Source organism: Lolium rigidum, chromosome 1 (genome assembly GCF_022539505.1).
Source record: "Lolium rigidum isolate FL_2022 chromosome 1, APGP_CSIRO_Lrig_0.1, whole genome shotgun sequence".
In the NCBI taxonomy this organism is placed as follows: domain Eukaryota; kingdom Viridiplantae; phylum Streptophyta; class Magnoliopsida; order Poales; family Poaceae; genus Lolium; species Lolium rigidum.
The window spans coordinates 7796212-7815389 of NC_061508.1; the positions used below are offsets into that span (position 1 = coordinate 7796212).

The window sequence follows — 19178 nt, forward strand, 5'->3', positions numbered from 1 at the left end:
AGATGAGGGACATGAGGAGGAACCGGATGAAGACCATGGCCTTCGTGATGATGGTCATGACCATGTTGGTCATGTTCTATGTGATTCTAGTTTACGTTAGGACCTACATTGTGAGGTGTATGACGATACTTGTGACGACTATGTACCAAGACTTCTAACTTTGTGAAACTTCGCCGTTCGGTGTTGCATATGCACATGTGTTGTATGAATCAACACATTCGAAACGAGACTTGCGTATTTGTGTACTGATACCGAAATGAAACTTGGCTCTCTATGTGCTTCTCATATTGCATGTAATACTGTATAAATATGAACTGCGTTGTAAATATATACTGCTGTCAAATATGTATTGTAATATGCTTGGAAAAAAGCTGGAAAAAAGAATTTTCGAATTAATTGCCGGCGCACCTACATGACACATTGCCGGCGCACGTGGCATGCGCCAGTGCTGGATGCACTACTGCCGGCGCACCTGATTGTGCGCCGGTGGAATAAATCTTTGCCGGCGAAGCTGCGTGGTGCGCCGGCGATAGCTGACATATCGCCGGCGAACAACCAGGTGCGCCGGCAGTGTCCCTTTATCATCGGCGCGTTCGCACCGGCGGGCTCGTGGTGCGCCGGCAATAGGCGTTTTAGGTGCGCCGGCAATGGGCCTTTCCCTAGTAGTGTATACCTCATCTCTAAAGGAACACATGTACGTTAAAGATCAGGTTGCAAGCGGGGTGAGTTGCGGCTACCGGCTACAGAGGGACGCGCAACAGCGTCAGGCTTGCGGTCTAGCCACTGGCGGGACGGCCTAGCGGCATGGCGGAATATCCCGCCCTACTTGAAACCTGAGTTGGAGGTCAGCAAACACTCAAAGGCGAGCAAACACAGCAGCACATAAAAGAATTGAACTGATCATGCTGACGCAGATGATTACATGGGGCAACGTTGGATCCAGTTAATTTTGCCTAATCCCGCTAGACGCTAGTGAAGTCCCCGACATAATCACGAGACCTCAATCGTGCGCATCCTCCCCTCCGGATCATCGGAGCACGCGGGCAAGCGAATCGACCACCTCGGGTCAAGGCAGCTAGCTAGCCTGGACAAGTGATTGCTTAAGGGACTGACTATACAACAGATAGCTGTTTTTCAATTGAGGAACAGACAGTTTTTTCTACCCAATCAAACAATGACACCTGTAAAAGATTACACAACAATAAGCTAAACGAAAAAGAACCGAAAAAAACTGTCTGTTTTCTGCCAACGGAACAGGCATATTTTTATTCAGTACACTTTTGAGTCCACATTTTGAATTTCAGTATCCGTTGAGTTCTAAAGCTTTCTATAAGCCCATGGCAGGGAAAGGCCAAGAAATTAAACGACAATCCCAACAAATATAACGTGAATTGTATGTAAGCCCACAAACACCTCCAGAACACACGTTCCCTGTCTCGACCTTCTTGTCCAACATGAAAAAGAGATCGCGACCTCCAACCACTCCGACGGGGAAAAGATGCGGCTGCTCCTCTATGGAAGCTCGAGATCCAGAGGCTACCTCAAGAAAATGGAGGGAAAAGATAAATTTTCAGGAATGGAAGAAACGAAGAAGAAGAAAGGCAAAAAAGTTCTCCAAGCCAACATACCTGGGACTGCCGAATCTCTTCCAACAAAGGTTTTGCCTCTGAATTCCCTGCCATGTGCTTCATTAATTTTGGTATGTTGTGATTGAAAGACATCAGGATGTTTTTGACAACTGAAATCAAACCATGAGAAAGTTTAAAATAAGTCTGAAAGATTTGCTGAACAAACTTCAAACTGAGCACTATCAAGATGAAGAGAACTAGTTACTTCTGGGACGTATGCATAGTGCTAGAGATTATGTCAGTTAGTGTATAGCAATACTATTTGGGTTTGGTTTCGCATGGAAAATCCCTTAGGACTACTCAAGCAGGGTTACTGAGCCCTTTAGGACTCCTCAATCCATATATCGGATGGATCCTAGAGGAGTTTACAGTACAGAAATTAGATATGTGAAAAAAGTAAAATAATTTAAATTAACAGATTAAAGAAAATGACATAGCTCAAAGAAGCTACAAAAAAGGAAATACAATGAAGAAGACACACAGTGAATGTTCTCAGTGGAGGAAGTAAGGTAACCAAGTACAACATTCATCCTCAAAACGAGAGAAGACATATACAGGGAGAAAATAAACAGGTCTTGAGTGGACTGCAGGTGGCGGTAATGGTAGATGTCTATGAACACAATGGTGAGAAACTCAAATTACTTATCAGAACATCTGATGATCAACGCCACAACTAATAATAATGAGGACAGAAGAAACAAGAGATAAAATTAAGAGTGGGAAATCTAAGAACACAAAGTGTGCTTGTGTAGAAAAACTACATGACAAACTCCTTCTAGAAAAATTAAACTGAAAAATTGATGAACAAAGTAACACTTACCAAATGGAAAAGACACATTTAGGAGAAACTGAGCATATAGTAACTGATGATTGAGCCAAAAATATTATAGCCACATTGTATTCACATACATCCTCATCATCAACAGAATTGGGAGAAGAAAAACACTAACTGTTCGTGTAATAAAAAAAACTACAGGACAAGAGTGTGTACAGACTTCTTCCAGAAAAGTAAACTGATGATTGCTGAACCAAGTGACAGTTAACAAGTTTGGTAGTGGTTGTAGTTTTGGGAGCTGCTGAAATTTCCGTTGCCGACCAAGTTGCTACTATAGGTTTGTTGCTAAGTAACATGATGTTGTCTTAAAAAAAATCTGAAGATGCCAAACTGATTTCTTTTGAGAAAAATCGTCAAAACTGAAGGAAGATTAATGAGACAATGATAACCAAGTCTCTGGAAAATAAAAGATACTAAAATAAAAAAGAAATGCAAGTTGGGATATTAAAGAGAGTGAGGCCTCGAAAACACATTCGTCCATCCGTTGTGGGGGTTAGCACAGTAATAAAACACTTTATTTCCAAAACAGGCACATAAGCTCAAAGCAAGACCTCAGACAAACCAAAGAGAGAAGCAATAGTGTGAACAAAACAAACTCCAAAGAAGCATCTAAGAGGCTCTCAAAAAGAGAACCAGAATTATGATTAAAAAAGATAGCCTATCTTGATGGATGCAAGAAAATGAACACTTTAACTGAAAAAGAAAAACAAGATACTGGAAATAATAGTAATTTAATAAATGAATAGCATCACTTGGACTAAATTAAAAAAAGACATATATGAAGCAACATTTGCACCTTGATGTTCCATGTAGAACTGAAAAGTATCCACTCTCCGATCTCCCCTCTGGTCTAGGGAAAAAGTGTCTTTATATCCATTATGAAATCTTCCGTCTTGTTCTCACTTTTGACTAAAAATGAAAAAAGGGTCATTGAAGACTGGCTGAAGAAAAAGACATCAAAGACTGAAGAATGAGAGTTAATGCAAATAAAGACTAAGAGTAAACATAAATACTTAGAGTTAGTGAAGAGCCACCAAAGACTGAGATATTGAAGAAAGTGTGGCCCGGAGAAAGAAGGTCGAGGACTAATAAATGAGTTATTGGAAAGTTGTTGGAGACTTAGAGACTCAAGAGTGAGTGAGGACTAAAGAATGAGACACTGAAGAATGAAGAAAAAAATGATGAACTGAACAACGGACAATGAAAACCCGAGGAATGAAGGACTAAAAAAAATGATGAACGTAATAAAGATTGAACATCAGAAAGTGAAAACTGAAGACATACACTGAGAGGCTGAAGAGAAAAAAAACTGAATAACTAAGTTACTGAGTGAAATGCCGAAAAATGAGTGAGTGAATTGGTGAGAGACTTTAGAAAATAAACCGAGGGACTAAACAGAGAGGGACTAAAAACTGAAAACAAAGAGGCTTAATTGAGAGACTAAGTTACTGAAAAACTAAAAGACTGAGGGACTGAAGAATTAGACAAATGACTAGAGAAAAAATAATATGACTGCAAGAAATGAAAACTAAAATACTGACAAATTACCTGCCTGAAAAACATGACTTAGAACACTGAGAATGACTGAAATATTAATACATGCTATACCTTTCCATGGGAAGGACACTATTCTACAACAGATATCTTGGGAAGATCTGATCAAGATTCAGACTGATGTTGTGTTTGCTCTTGCTGGAAAACATCCAGAAATGCAGCAACGAATCAGCGGAAGGAGTGTTCAAGAAAGCAAGCCCCTGCATGAAGCAACTATGAATTACTCATACGGGTAGGTTTTAAATTGAACATGATTTGCCGACATGCAGCAAATGAAAATGGTTTTTCAAACTCCATATTGCCGACATTCTGTAATTTATGCATACTCCCTTGCCATCATGGATAATACTAATTACTACAAAAAAATTTAGATTCAGCTGAAGACTAATTTCTCTTGTATTATGGTTGTATCCATGCAAAAGTAAGAAACACGAGCTGAAAACACTTGTGCCAAATTAAAGGAAACATACGTGAAGTAGGGTTTGTACTGTAATGAAAAAGAAATCAGGATCCTTTTAATGAAAAACTCTCGGGTTATGACCAACAAACACCAATGATTTTAATCGCTTGCTGCAGCTCTACACTACACCTTCTCTCAGGTTACTAGCTACATATATGTATAGGGAGTGATTGTGGTGTTTCCTCTGTGTTCTGCACTACATCATCATGTACAAAACAAACTACATTCAACTTTTCAGGTTGACAGGTTAACACACATTGCTGAGGCAGCTACATAACGAGTAAACTCTGCAAAGAAGAAATACAGGTTTTATGCAAACTGCATTATGCAAACAAAAGAGTGACCTCGAGGTACAGTGGGAACCCAGAGGATTGATAGCATGCTCAACTTTTACATCACTCATCCAACTATACTACTTAAACTTGACAAAGCTTGTTTCAAGGATCAATTTTTTTTTCCTGAAGACGCATCTAAATACATGTTTTTATTAGAACGGTGCCATGAAAAACGTTGAGGTGTATATAAGCAACTTTAGAGTGAACTTTCAGAGGACGAGTCACTATGACAATAGTGAACAACAATACCGAGAATCAGATATACAGTGAAATTGCTTCTTTAAAAACATATATCATTTTCGAAGTTATGTAATTGCACTTGTTGGTTACAAGAATTCATCATGCAACTAAAACAAAGACACTAAACATTAGAAGTTTGATACGTCTCCGACGTATCGATAATTTCTTATGTTCCATGCTACTTTATTGATGATACCTACATGTTTTATGCACACTTTATGTCATATTCGTGCATTTTCTGGAACTAACCTATTAACAAGATGCCGAAGTGCCAGTTCCTGTTTTCTGCTGTTTTTGGTTTCAGAAATCCTAGTAACGAAATATTCTCGGAATCGGACGAAATCACCTCCGAGGTTCCTATTTTGCCCGAAAGCATCCAGAACACCCGAGAGCCGCCAGAGGGGGGCCCTGGTGGGCCCAGATGACATGGTGGCGCGGCCCAGGCCCTGGCCGCGCCACCCTATGGTGTCGTCGCCTCGTTGACCCTCCTGCGCCGCCTCTTCGCCTATATAAAGCCCCTGCATCGAAAACCCTTACGGAGGAAGCCACGATACGAGAAAAGTTCCAGAGCCGCCACCATCGCGAAGCCAAGATCTGGGGGACAGGAGTCTCTCGTTCCGGCACCCCGCCGGAGCGGGGAAGTGCCCCCGGAAGGCTTCTCCATCGACACCGCTGCCATCTCCACCGCCATCTTCATCACCGCTGCTCGCTCCCATGAGGAGGGAGTAGTTCTCCATCGAGGCTCGGGGCTGTACCGGTAGCTATGTGGTTCATCTCTCTCCTATGTACTTCAATACAATAATCTCATGAGCTGCCTTACATGATTGAGATTCATATGATGATGCTTGTAATCTAGATGTCATTATGCTAGTCAAGTGGGTTTTACCTATGTGATCTCCGGAGACTCCTTGTCCCACGTGTGTAAAGGTGACAGTGTGTGCACCGTGTGGGTCTCTTAGGCTATATTTCACGAAGTACTTATTCACTGTTGAAGAGCGTAGTGAAGTGCTTATTTATATCTCTTTATGATTGCAATGTGCATCGTATCACAATTTATCTATGTGCTACTCTAGTGATGTGTTATTAAAGTAGTTTTATTCCTCCCGCATGTGTGCAAAGGTGACAGGTGTGTGCACCGTGTTAGTACTTGGTTTATGCTATGATCATGATCTCTTGTAGATTGCGAAGTTAACTATTGCTATGATAATATTGATGTGATCTATTCCTCCTACATATGCATGAAGGTGACAAGTGTGCATGCTATGCTAGTACTTGGTTTAGTCTTTTGATCTATCTTACACTAAAGGTTACTAAAATATGAGCATTATTGTGGAGCTTGTTAACTCCGGCATTGAGGGTTCGTGTAATCCTACGCAATGTGTTCATCATCCAACAAAAGTGTAGAGTATGCATTTATCTATTCTGTTATGTGATCAATGTTGAGAGTGTCCACTAGTGAAAGTCTAATCCCTAGGCCTTGTTCCTAAATACTGCTGAGTTACTACTCGCTTGTTTACCTGTTTTACCGTGTTACTACTCGCCGCAATACTACCACCATCAACTACACGCCAGCCAGCTATTTTCTGGCACCGTTGCTACCGCTCATATATATTCATACCACCTGTATTTCACTATCTCTTCGCCGAACTAGTGCACCTATTTGGTGTGTTGGGGACACAAGAGACTTCTTGCTTTGTGGTTGCAGGGTTGCATGAGAGGGATATCTTTGACCTCTTCCTCCCTGAGTTCGATAAACCTTGGGTGATCCACTTAAGGGAAAACTTGCTGCCGTTCTACAAACCTCTGCACTTGGAGGCCCAACACTGTCTACAGGAAAGGAGGGGGAACGTAGACATCAAGCTATTTTCTGGCGCCGTTGCCTGGGAGGAAAGGTAAAAGGTACTCACACTCCGGACCTCGGCTACTAAGCTATTTTCCGGCGCCGTTGTAAGTACTCGAAGCTATTTCCTTTAGACTCGCAATTGCGACATTTGGTTTCTTGTTTACACTAGTTAGGCATAATGGAAAACAACAAAAATATGAGAGATCTTTATGAACTTTATCTTGAATTAGGACATGATGTGTTTGAAGAAAGAATTAAGAAACCCATGGAACTTTTTATGCATGCTAATGGGAATGTTATTACTATGAATGCTTTGAACACCATTGTTGATAATGCTATGGAAAATTCTAAGCTTGGGGAAGCTGGCTTTGATGAGCATGATATTTTTAATCCCCCAAGCATTGAGGAGAAAATTTACTTTGATGATACTTTGCCTCCCATTTATGATGATTATAATGATAGTAGTCTTTTGTTACCACCTGTTATGGAGGATAAATTTGATTATGATTACAATATACCTCCTATATTTGATAGCTACTTTGTTGAATTTGCTCCCACTACAACTAATAAAATTGATTATGCTTATGTTGGGAGTAGTAATTATTTTATGCATGAGACTCATGATAAGAATGCTTTATGTGATGGTTATATTGTTGAGTTTGCTCATGATGCTACTGAAAGTTATTATGAGAGAGGAAAATATGGTTGTAAAAATTTTCATGTTACTAAAACACCTCTCTATGTGCTGAAATTTTTGAAGCTACACTTGTTTTATCTTCCTATGCTTGTTACTTTGCTCTTCATGAACTTGTTTATTTACAAGATTCCTATGCATAGGAAGCATGTTAGACTTAAATGTGTTTTGAATTTGCCTCTTGATGCTCTCTTTTGCTTCAACTTCTATTTCTTGCGAGTGCATCATTAAAACTGCTGAGCCCATCTTAATGGCTATAAAGAAAAGAACTTCTTGGGAGATAACCCATGTGTTTTTTTTTACTACAGTACTTTGTTTTATATTTGAGTCTTGGAAGTTGTTTACTACTGTAGCAACCTCTCCTTATCATGTTTTTGTGCCAAGTAAAGTTTCTATGTCAAAGTTGATGTTATATTTGGGATCGCTGCGCAGAAACAGCATTGCTGTCTGTCACGAATCTGGGCACAGTTCTCTGTAGAAAATTCGAAAAAATCTGCCAATTTACGAACGTGATCCTCAGATATGTACGCAACTTTCATTAGTTTTGAGTTTTTCCATTTGAGCAAGTCTGGTGCCATCTTAAAATTCGTCTTTACGGACTGTTCTGTTTTTGACAGATTCTGCCTTTTATTTCGCATTGCCGCTTTTGTTAAGTTGAATGAGTTTCTTTGTTCCATTAACTTTCAGAAGTTTTGTGCAATGTCCAGAAGTGTTAAGAATGATTGTGTCACCTCTGAACATGTGAATTTTTGATTATGCACTAACCCTCTAATGAGTTTGCTTGAAGTTTGGTGTGAAGGAAGTTTTCAAGGGTCAATAGAAGAGGGTGATATAATGTGATCGAGAAGAGCGAAAGGTCTAAGCTTGGGGATGCCCCGGTGGTTCATCCCTGCATATTTTAAGAAGACTCAAGCATCTAAGCTTGGGGATGCCCAAGGCATCCCCTTCTTCATCGACAACTTATCAGGTTTCTTCTAGTGAAACTATATTTTTATTCCGTCACATCCTATGTATTTTACTTGGAGCGTCTGTGTGCTTTTATTTCTGTTTTTTGTTTTGTTATCTTAGTTCTCTGAATAAGTTCATCCTTGTGTGGGAGAGAGACACGCTCCGCTGGTTCGTATGAACACATGTGTTCTTAGCTCATAATATTCATGGCGAAGTTTCTTCTTCGTTAAATTGTTATATGGTTGGAATTGGAAAATGCTACATGTAGTAATTGGTAAAATGTCTTGGATAATGTGATACTTGGCAATTGTTGTGCTCATGTTTAAGCTCTTGCATCATATACTTTGCACCCATTAATGAAGAAATACATAGAGCATGCTAAAATTTGGTTTGCATAATTGGTCTCTCTAAGGTCTAGATAATTTCTAGTATTGAGTCTTGAACAACAAGGAAGACGGTGTAGAGTCTTATAATGTTTACAATATGTCTTTTATGTGAGTTTTGCTGCACCGGTTCATCCTTGTGTTTGTTTCAAATAAACCTTGCTAGCCTAAACCTTGTATCGAGAGGGAATACTTCTCATGCATCCAAATACTTGAGCCAATATTCATGCCATTTGTGTCCACCATACCTACCTACTACATGGTATTTCTCCGCCATTCCAAAGTAAATTGCTTGAGTGCTACCTTTAAATAATTCAAAAGTTATTACCTCTTATTTGTGTCAATGTTTTATAGCTCATGAGGAAGTATGTGGTGTTTATCTTTCAATCTTGTTGGGCAACTTTCACCAATGGACTAGTGGCTTCATCCGCTTATCCAATAATTTTGCAAAAAGAGCCGGCAATGGGATTCCCAGTCCCAAATTAATTAACAAAAATAGACACTCCTCCATGGTATGTGATTGTTGGACGGCACCCGAAGGATTCGGTTAGCCATGGCTTGAGAAAGCAAAGGTGGGGAGGAGTGTCATCATAATAAAACTAAAATAAAAAGGCACTCCTTCATGGTATGAGATTGTTGGCAGGCACCCGAGGATTCGGTTAGCCATGGTTTGTGAAAGAAAGGTTGGAAGGAGTGCCACCCAAAAATAAAATAAAATGGGAGCCGCTCTTTGAAGGTTTGCCTGGCAAGGGGGTTAGAGTACCCGCTACCATTCGTTGACAACAACAAACACCTCTCAAAACTTTACTTTTATGCTCTCTTTATGTTTTCAAAATAAAAGCTCTAGCACAAATATAGCAATCGATGCTTTCCTCTTTGAAGGACCTTTCTTTTACCTTTATGTTGAGTCAGTTTCACCTATTTCTCTCCATCCCAAGAAGCAAACACTTGTGTGAACTCGTGCATTGATTCTTACATACTTGCATATTGCACTTGTTATATTACTTTATGTTGACAATATCCATGAGATATACATGTTATAAGTTGAAAGCAACCGCTGAAACTTAATCTTCCTATGTGTTGCTTCAACACCTTTACTTTGATTTATTGCTTTATGAGTTAACTCTTATGCAAGACTTATTGATGCTTGTCTTGAAGTACTATTCATGAAAAGTCTTTGCTATATGATTCAGCTTGTTTACTCATGTCATTACCTTTGCTTTGATCGCTGCATTCATTACATATGTTTACAAATAGTATGATCAAGATTATGATGGCATGTCACTTCAGAAATTATCTTTGTTATCGTTTTACTCTGCTCGGGACGAGCGTAACTAAGCTTGGGGATGCCGATACGTCTCCAACGTATCGATAATTTCTTATGTTCCATGCTACTTTATTGATGATACCTACATGTTTTATGCACACTTTATGTCATATTCGTGCATTTTCTGGAACTAACCTATTAACAAGATGCCGAAGTGCCGGTTCCGTTTTCTCGCTGTTTTTGGTTTCGTAAATCCTAGTAACGAAATATTCTCGGAATCGGACGAAATCACCTCCCGTGTTCCTATTTTGCCCGAAAGCATCCAGAACACCCGAGAGCCGCGCAGGGGGCCCCGGTGGGCCCAGATGACATGGTGGCGCGGCCCGTGCCCCGGCCGCGCCACCCTATGGTGTCGTCGCCTCGTTGACCCTCCCGCGCCGCCTCTTCGCCTATATAAAGCCCCCGCATCGAAAACCCTTACGGAGGAAGCCACGATACGAGAAAAGTTCCAGCAGCCGCCACCATCGCGAAGCCAAGATCCGGGGGACAGAGTCTCCGTTCCGGCACCTCGCCGGAGCGGGGAAGTGCCCCGGAAGGCTTCTCCATCGACACCGCTGCCATCTCCACCGCCATCTTCATCACCGCCGTCGCTCCCATGAGGAGGGAGTAGTTCTCCATCGAGGCTCGGGGCCGTACCGGTAGCTATGTGGTTCATCTCTCTCCTATGTACTTCAATACAATAATCTCATGAGCTGCCTTACATGATTGAGATTCATATGATGATGCTTGTAATCTAGATGTCATTATGCTAGTCAAGTGGGTTTTACCTATGTGATCTCCGGAGACTCCTTGTCCCACGTGTGTAAAGGTGACAAGTGTGTGCACCGTGTGGGTCTCTTAGGCTATATTTCACGAAGTACTTATTCACCGTTGAAGAGCGTAGTGAAGTGCTTATTTATATCTCTTTATGATTGCAATGTGCATCGTATCACAATTTATCTATGTGCTACTCTAGTGATGTGTTATTAAAGTAGTTTTATTCCTCCCGCATGTGTGCAAAGGTGACAAGTGTGTGCACCGTGTTAGTACTTGGTTTATGCTATGATCATGATCTCTTGTAGATTGCGAAGTTAACTATTGCTATGATAATATTGATGTGATCTATTCCTCCTACATATGCATGAAGGTGACAGGTGTGCATGCTATTCTAGTACTTGGTTTAGTCTTTTGATCTATCTTACACTAAAGGTTACTAAAATATGAGCATTATTGTGGAGCTTGTTAACTCCGGCATTGAGGGTTCGTGTAATCCTACGCAATGTGTTCATCATCCAACAAAAGTGTAGAGTATGCATTTATCTATTCTCGTTATGTGATCAATGTTGAGAGTGTCCACTAGTGAAAGTCTAATCCCTAGGCCTTGTTCCTAAATACTGCTGAGTTACTACTCGCTTGTTTACTCGTTTTACTCGTGTTACTACTGCTCGCAATACTACCACCATCAACTACACGCCAGCAAGCTATTTTCTCGGCACCGTTGCTACTGCTCATATATATTCATACCACCCGTATTTCACTATCTCTTCGCCGAACTAGTGCACCTATTTGGTGTGTTGGGGACACAAGAGACTTCTTGCTTTGTGGTTGCAGGGTTGCATGAGAGGGATATCTTTGACCTCTTCCTCCCTGAGTTCGATAAACCTTGGGTGATCCACTTAAGGGAAAACTTGCTGCTGTTCTACAAACCTCTGCACTTGGAGGCCCAACACTGTCTACAGGAAAGGAGGGGGAACGTAGACATCAAAGTTCTTCTCAAATGGAAACTCAACACTAATTAAATAATGTTGTATACACACTCCACCACAAGTACAAGGACTCCAGTAAAATAGCTACCGTGTAGAGTTGCCACGTGTGGTACACTATTACAAGACTGAACTTGGGGAACAACACCAGACACAAAATAAATGTCACAAATAACAGAGTGCATTGCTAGAATTCGTATGCTGAACATATCATCACTGTATAGTGCCATCCTTGTTGTTGCTACAACCTACTTTTAGCTTTTAGACAAGTTGGACTACTACAACAACTCTCAAGGCTAAGAGCATCCCCAGCCGTTGGGGCTCCCCAGGCCGAAATCCGGCGCTATTTAGCGCCGGATGGATGTATTTTTTGGCCTGGGGAGGCCCATTTTCCCAGTGGCGAGCCCATGGTCGCCTTCACCCACCGCGTGCATAGCGACGGTGTCGCCGGGAAGGGCAACCGTCGGAGTGCCCTCGTCGCTTTGAACCGCCGTAATGGAGCATGAACTCCGAGGAAGAGCAACCGCCGCTCTCTTCGTCGAGAGAACTACATATACGGTTTCGAACGGCCGACGCCATTCATCTATTCTCTCCTCACCATCTTCTGTCAACCATGAGCGATTGGTCTTGGCCATCGGACACCGACAGCGAGGGGAAGCCGCCAGGATGGCGCCATTGGTGGGATCGAGCTGCATCGTCCAGCAGCGACGATTCCCCCACGCCGTCCAGCGAGGACGAATGGGATGACGACGAGGAAGAGGATGAAGAGGCCAAGGAGCAGGCCGTGGAGCCGGCCGTGGAGCCGGCCGTGGAGCAGCCCGAGGAGCCGGCCGAGGAGCCGGCCGAGGAGCAGGCCGAGGAAGAAGCCGAGGAGCAGGCGGAGGAGGAGGAGGACGCAGAGGCGAAGGACGCACCTTCCTCCGACGAGGAGGTGACGAGCCGGAAGCGTCGCCGCCACGACGATGAGGCCGGGCCATCTAGGAAGAAGTAGTAGTTTAAGTTTGTTTTTAAGTTTTTATATGTAATTTTTATGTTTATTCGAACTATATATAATTATGTTTATTCGAACTATATATAATTTGACTATGTTGAGAGTTCAAATCTTTCGTTCGACGATGGTCTTGCCGTAGATTGGGAAGACAAGGGTAGTGCCGTAGATCGGGAAGACGAGGGTATTGCCGTAGCAACCCATGCTATTGTCGCCGACAGGTCGGGGCCACCAAACGTTTCCCGCGATTTTCTCTCATCCGGAGTCCCCGAGCGCTCCCCGGGGGGCCGGGGATGGCCTGGGCTCCCCGGACGGATGAAAGGCGTAATCCGGACGAAAACGAGGAACCGGGGGCGCGACTGGGCCGTTTTCGTCCATCCGGATGACAAATCGCCGTCCTGGGGGCCTCGTCGGGGGGACGAGTGGAGATGCTCAACATTGGAGAAGATATGTAAGTTCATCAAACAGTATCGTATGGCGCCAACCCCACCCTTTTGGATCTTTGGGTAGGAGAGTGCCAGCTTGCTTCAGTTTTCCGAACAAATGGATGTCAAATTATGACATACATACACAAAACAAAACAAATCAAGCGCTACCCATATATCTGGCTAGCTGGGGAAGTGAGCCTAGCTCAACTGGTTGGGGGGAGTGGATGTACAAACCCAGCACCTGAGTTCAAATCCTCACATACGCGAATTAAGGTTCCTATTTATACTTAAGGACCAAGCTGGTCCTGGTGCTTATGCAATTTATCTTGAGGACTATGCTTTAATCTTAACCAAGATTAACCAAGATTAACCAAGATTAAAAATCTTAGTACTCTCATGCAAAATGGCTGTGTGCATCCCTGGTTGGTGCAGAGGCCGGGAAGTGAAATTCTCCCCATTTTTAAGATGAAGCAGATCTCAGCTCCCCACCTCTCCCGACCTCTCCCGCACCCCACCCTCCCAACCCTAACCGCCATTGTCGCCGTCGGGGCAAAGACCCACGGGGCGTGGCGGCGGCGGGGGCCCTTCCTCGTCGATGCGTGGTGGACGGCGGCCGGATCTCCCCTCCTCGACGCATGGCGGACTGGCAGGCGCGGATCGGATGGGATGGGCGGCGGCGGCCTGCGCTGCGGTCCCCCTCCTCCCGTCGGTTGTTTCCTGGCGGACCGGCCGACGCGGATGGGATGGGCGGTGGCGGCCTGCGCTGCGGTCTCCCTCCCCCCCGTCGCCTCTCCTCCGCAGCACTCCGACAGGGGCTGGTGGTGGGCGGCGGCCAGGCCCATGGTCTGCGCCAATTTCCCCTGCCTCTCGTCGGTGAGTGGAGGCGATCTCGGGCTTCACCTGCGACATGAGGTCGCCCGAGGCAGTAGCCTTGGGTTCGACGGTGGAGGTGGCCCTCTTCTTCGCCGGAGAGGGTCGGCTTGCGGTTGGTGATGGTGGATCTGACGATCTATCACCGTGTTCCGGCGCCGAGATGGAGGAGCGTGGAAGCCGGCGATGGATGATGTCGCTGGTGGAGGATTGGAGTGGCCAGCCCGGGATGGTCGCCGACGTGGGGGTCCCACCTGAATAAAGGAGGCGGTCCTAGGGCCTCTCTTGCGTGAAGAGGAGGACCTACCGGAGGCCTGGACTCGTGATCTGGCCGGTGTGTTGAGTTCTGGAAGGCTCCGCCGGCGAATGTAACAGTGCTTTTTGCCTGGAGTTTGCTGGATCGGCGGTATTCGGTTGTGCACACCCATACTTTTATTCCGACCGATTGGTCCGGAGGGAGCGGCGCGAAGCTCTTTTTCTGTGTTGACATCAAGTGACTATGGATCCATGATGAAAGTCGGAAGAAGAGAATTTCATGAAGGCCGGACGGGAGGACTAGCTAAGGGAGGTTCAAGTCTCCGCGCTGTTGAGGGACTTGCTTTGTGTTCCGGGCTTCATAGCAGCGGTATGAAAGTGGGGGCGACAACACAGATGAAGTTCAGAGTCCTACCGTTCAGGGTGAAAACCCAAGGTCTAGCCTTAACTGGTTGTGGCTGGCAATGACCTTGTTGGAGGCATTGTTTTGAGAGCGGGGACTATCTTCAGGGTGAAAATCTAAGATCTTTGATCGGACAATGACGGTGTTAGAGCACTGTTCCCTTCTTGGAGGCATCTTTTTGGAGAGTCTGTATTTCAGGTGTTGTCTTGGTGGTGGATGTATTGCTATTGTTAGGCCCGAGATACTGTAGCGGGACTTTTTTTCTTAGTTTTCTTTTCTTGTTTTTGGCTGTGTGCATCCGTAGTGCCATTAGGGTGGTGCGTTGTTGCACATGCTGGATGTAATTGGTATCTTTTGATATTAATATATTCCCTTTATCGAAAAAATATCTGGCTAGCTACCTCCAACTACAAATCAACTTCACACACTGAGCAAGCTTCAGAACGCTAAACACATGCATGTCAAACTACATAACGCAACGCTACCTCACCTCTATATACGAGGCACCAACAACATCTGATGTGGCTACAAACAATAGCCAAAAGGCTGAAAAAAATACACAGGGAGGACAAATCTCCCGCGAGGTAGAGTGCTTACCAGTACCACCCACCCAAATCAGAGACGGAGAATACAGATGAAGGAGGACAGAAGATTACCCATCTCGCCGGAGGCGCACATGCCATCCGTGCTCCCGAATATCCGATCTCTTCCTCGTTGGCCGGAGAAGGACGCGAGCTGCAACTCTACCCATCGCCGCTAGCGCCGGCTGAGGCGTCAAAGCACCACCATCGGCGCTCTCCCCGTCTCGAAAAGCTCCGCCCCCACCAACTCTGGTCGACCAGGATGCATCATCACCGCAGCCATCGCCCCCCCCCCCCCCGACTCCGGCGAGCAGGAATGCAGGATGCGGCGTCGCCACACTTTTCTCCACCGTGCTTCCGCGTCCTCACAATACCAACACAAGACAGAGCGCGGTAGTAGTCCAGATAAATGAAACTAAAAAAAAAGACTCAAAAAGGGAAGTCTAGAGGTACGAGGCGTTGAAAGAGAATAGAAGTGAAACGAGACACAGCTGCGCCGAGATTCGGGAGGATATCGGACGGTTAGAAATGTGGCTGGGCGCCAATTGCAAAACAGACATCTATTTATTAAGAAAAATGAATAAAATAGGTCGCAACGGAAAAAAATGCGCCGCCTACTGCTAGGCTTCATGCGAGGCTAAAAGTTATCACAAGAAACAAACGAAACGGGGACAGAAACATAATGGACAGCGCTACATAAATCTCAGTCGGTCAGTCCTCGGTCGGTCGCTCCACTAGTGGCCTGCTCTGCTCCGCCCCCAGTTCTCCATGGCATCTCCTCTGCCCCTATTCCCTCCCCACCGACGACCCTAGGTTCTCGCCGATTTGACCCTTGCCGGAGCTTCCAAAGCGGACGGAGACCATCCTCTTCCGCTGCTGGCGACCGAGTCGGTTCCGTGCCCTCCTCCCCTCTCGCCGACGAGGCCACTAGGAGGAACTCAAGAGTAAGATGTAAACCCTAGTTCCTCTATCTGCTTATGATTTCTAGTTAGGGTTTAGTTGGATTGCTGATCGATTCTATGCTTGACCAACCTTGTTTATTTCAGCATAGATCTATCATCTGTGCTTGGTCATGCAAATGTTCAGAAATATTTGGTAGATCTGCGCTTGTTACAAATTTGTAGGAATATATGTACTCTTTTTTTGCGAATTAGGAACATATATACTTGGTTCCGGTGCACACCTCTCACTATTTTAGCATACCTACTGGTACTCTGATTTAAGCTTCGCAATGGAGATAATTATTACCTGCTGTAAGAAACAACAAATATCCAGTAATATACTTTGTTCTGAACTTCTGATGTGCATCCATTATTTTGGCCTGTACTTGAACATGATGCCACTTCTTTCTATACATACTTTACTTAACCAAATGCCCTCGGTCCTTTTCATCTAAATAAAAGATCATTAATGTTGGGCCATTGCACATGAGAATTTAAGAGCACGGTTATCTTTGGCAGCTCTTTACGCTGCTGCTGTTTGCGTCTTCTAGTTAGAGGATGGCAATGAAAGGATGTTCTTGTCTATTTAGCTATGCGCATCAGTATCTCAAAAGACATGCTGAGTGTACTGTCCAAGCTTAGTTGCAACCTTGCAGTTACTACTTACTGTAGCTGTTGTTACCAAGCGTGCTGGATGCCTGTATTGATGGTTTCCACTACATCTTCATATTTTGAAATATACTCTGAACTTCCATCAGTTTTCTACAAAATTGAGCTGATGGCCTTTAGCCTTAGAATAGTACAAAAAGCATATATTTTGCTAGTTTCATCGTTTTAACTCTGTTTAACTATGAAATCCCATGTCTTGTCTTACAGACTTGCATGATGGAGACTGCAGAGTCTCGACCTTGGTCAGATCTTCAGCCGGAACTCTTGGGGCTTGTCCTCAGCCGCCTCCCTTCCTTGGCTGATCGTGTTCGTCTTAGGGCAGTTTGTCACCCGTGGCGCTCTAATAGTTTGTTTCAGTCCATTCCCCTCCCATTCCCTTGGCTCGCCCTCCCTGATGGTACCTTCCTCAGCATTCCAAGCTGTAAAATTCACCGCTTATCTGTACCAGAAGGCGCGTCTTGCCAAGGCTCCATCGACAACTGGCTATTCCTCATGCATAATGATGGTGCATGCTCATTGATGAATCCTTTCTCCAAGACCAGTTTGGAGCTTCCTAAGCTAGCCAATGTATGGAAGCCTGCAATGTCTGATCCTAACTATGGGTTTAATCCATTTTCCTATAAGTTGGTGGTGCCCTCGCCCCTGGACTCATCACCCTGTCCGCTTGTTGCTGCTATGATCATGGATGATGGTCGCTACGGTACACTTTGTATTAGCCAACCGCCGAGTGTCATCGACACATTCAGAGACGAGAGGCATCCAGTACGGCACCTTGGGGATGTTGCATTCTTTGATGGAAATCTGTATGTGTTGAACGGGTTTGGCCAACTTTTCATCTTTGAATTAGACAAGGACATTGGTATTTCAGCCATGAAGTGTATAATTGACTCTCTTGGTGATTTAGGTGGAACACCTGAATCCTTGTCAAGTGAGGTGGTGTATAATGTAAGGATGAATCTAGTTGAATGTGCGGGTAGACTGTTGATGGTGTCACGATGGTTTCGCACTATGGCCAGTTTGACAGGTGAAAATTTCTTTGAACGTAAAAAACGTACTGTTTTACTTGAAGTCTTCGAGGCAGACTTGAGAACAAACCCTGCTCGATGGAGAAGGGCCACTGAGTTGGGTGGCCATGCACTTTTTCTCGGCCAACATGGCTCCAAGTCCCTGCCTGCCAGTGAATGCACTGGATACAATAAGGATTGCATCTACTTCATGTGTGACTATTCCTGGCCGAAGTGGCCTGCAAACCCTCTTAGTGACTCTGGTGTGTACAATATCAGGGATGGCACAATCACGCCATTGATGGCAGGGTCTGCAGCAATACCGCCACGTCAGGTTGGCAGGTGGCGCACAACATGGTTTTTCCCTCCTGAACTTGTGTGATCATTCCATCAGGGTTGGATATTATCATGTGTGCACCTCTTGGTTGCAACAAAGCTTTGTGATCAGCCCAGCCTGGGCGCTGCTCATATTTATCCTAGTGATATGCTACCATGCGGCCTAAAGTTATTAATTAGTATGATGATCAACCCGACTTGTGGTCTGGTTATCTTTATCCTAGTGCTATGTTATCGTCTGATTGTAATTTGTAAAGTCTTAATTAGCATGATGGTGTAACCTTAAAATTGTCTGGTTGTAATTTGTAAATTCTTAATTTGTATGATGGTGTAATCTTAAAATCTTATGGATGACCTTAATGTGATGTATTTGAATGCTTGGGAGCCTCACGGGGCGAAGTGGGTATGTCTGTGGGGACAGTGAAAATGGAGTTCACGGTATCCTGTGCAACCCCAAGTTGATCTGGACCCGCTCGATCACAAGTTACGTAATCTTTGTTGCCGTCCACCTGTGTGCTAACCCAAGGTCATCAAACTTGTCATACAAACTTAGTTTAAAAAAAACTTGTCATACAAACTACTGGTCAGCAAATGCCGTTTAAAGAATGTGAAAACTCTGTCGATGTATGAGTTGTAGTGTCGATGTATGAGTTGTAGTACTTATTTCAGGTTGTGGCCTGCAGGCCTGCGCTGATGTATGAGTTGTAGTACTTA

At 44.2% G+C, this 19178-nt stretch overlaps 1 protein-coding gene and 1 long non-coding RNA gene across 3 annotated transcripts; one reads left to right on the top strand and one right to left on the bottom strand.

The window, feature by feature from the left end:
* Positions 1–1500: 1500 nt before the first annotated feature.
* On the bottom strand, positions 1501–15784 carry LOC124684866. Its single transcript, XR_006997191.1, has 3 exons — positions 15590–15784; positions 3260–4217; positions 1501–1738 (listed from the first exon to the last, which is right to left on the bottom strand). It is a non-coding gene; the product is annotated as an uncharacterized LOC124684866 (long non-coding RNA).
* A 542-nt stretch (positions 15785–16326) lies between these two features.
* On the top strand, positions 16327–18843 carry LOC124666890. Of its 2 annotated transcripts, none has more exons than XM_047204231.1 (2): positions 16327–16465; positions 17332–18843. In XM_047204231.1, the coding sequence occupies exon 2, from the start codon at positions 17338–17340 to the stop codon at positions 18508–18510; it is 1173 nt and encodes a 390-aa protein (XP_047060187.1). In that variant the 5' UTR covers positions 16327–16465; positions 17332–17337; the 3' UTR covers positions 18511–18843. The 2 variants fall into 2 exon arrangements, with proteins under 2 accessions (XP_047060187.1, XP_047060180.1); XM_047204224.1 differs by having other exon boundaries at positions 16327–16458.
* Positions 18844–19178: the final 335 nt, after the last annotated feature.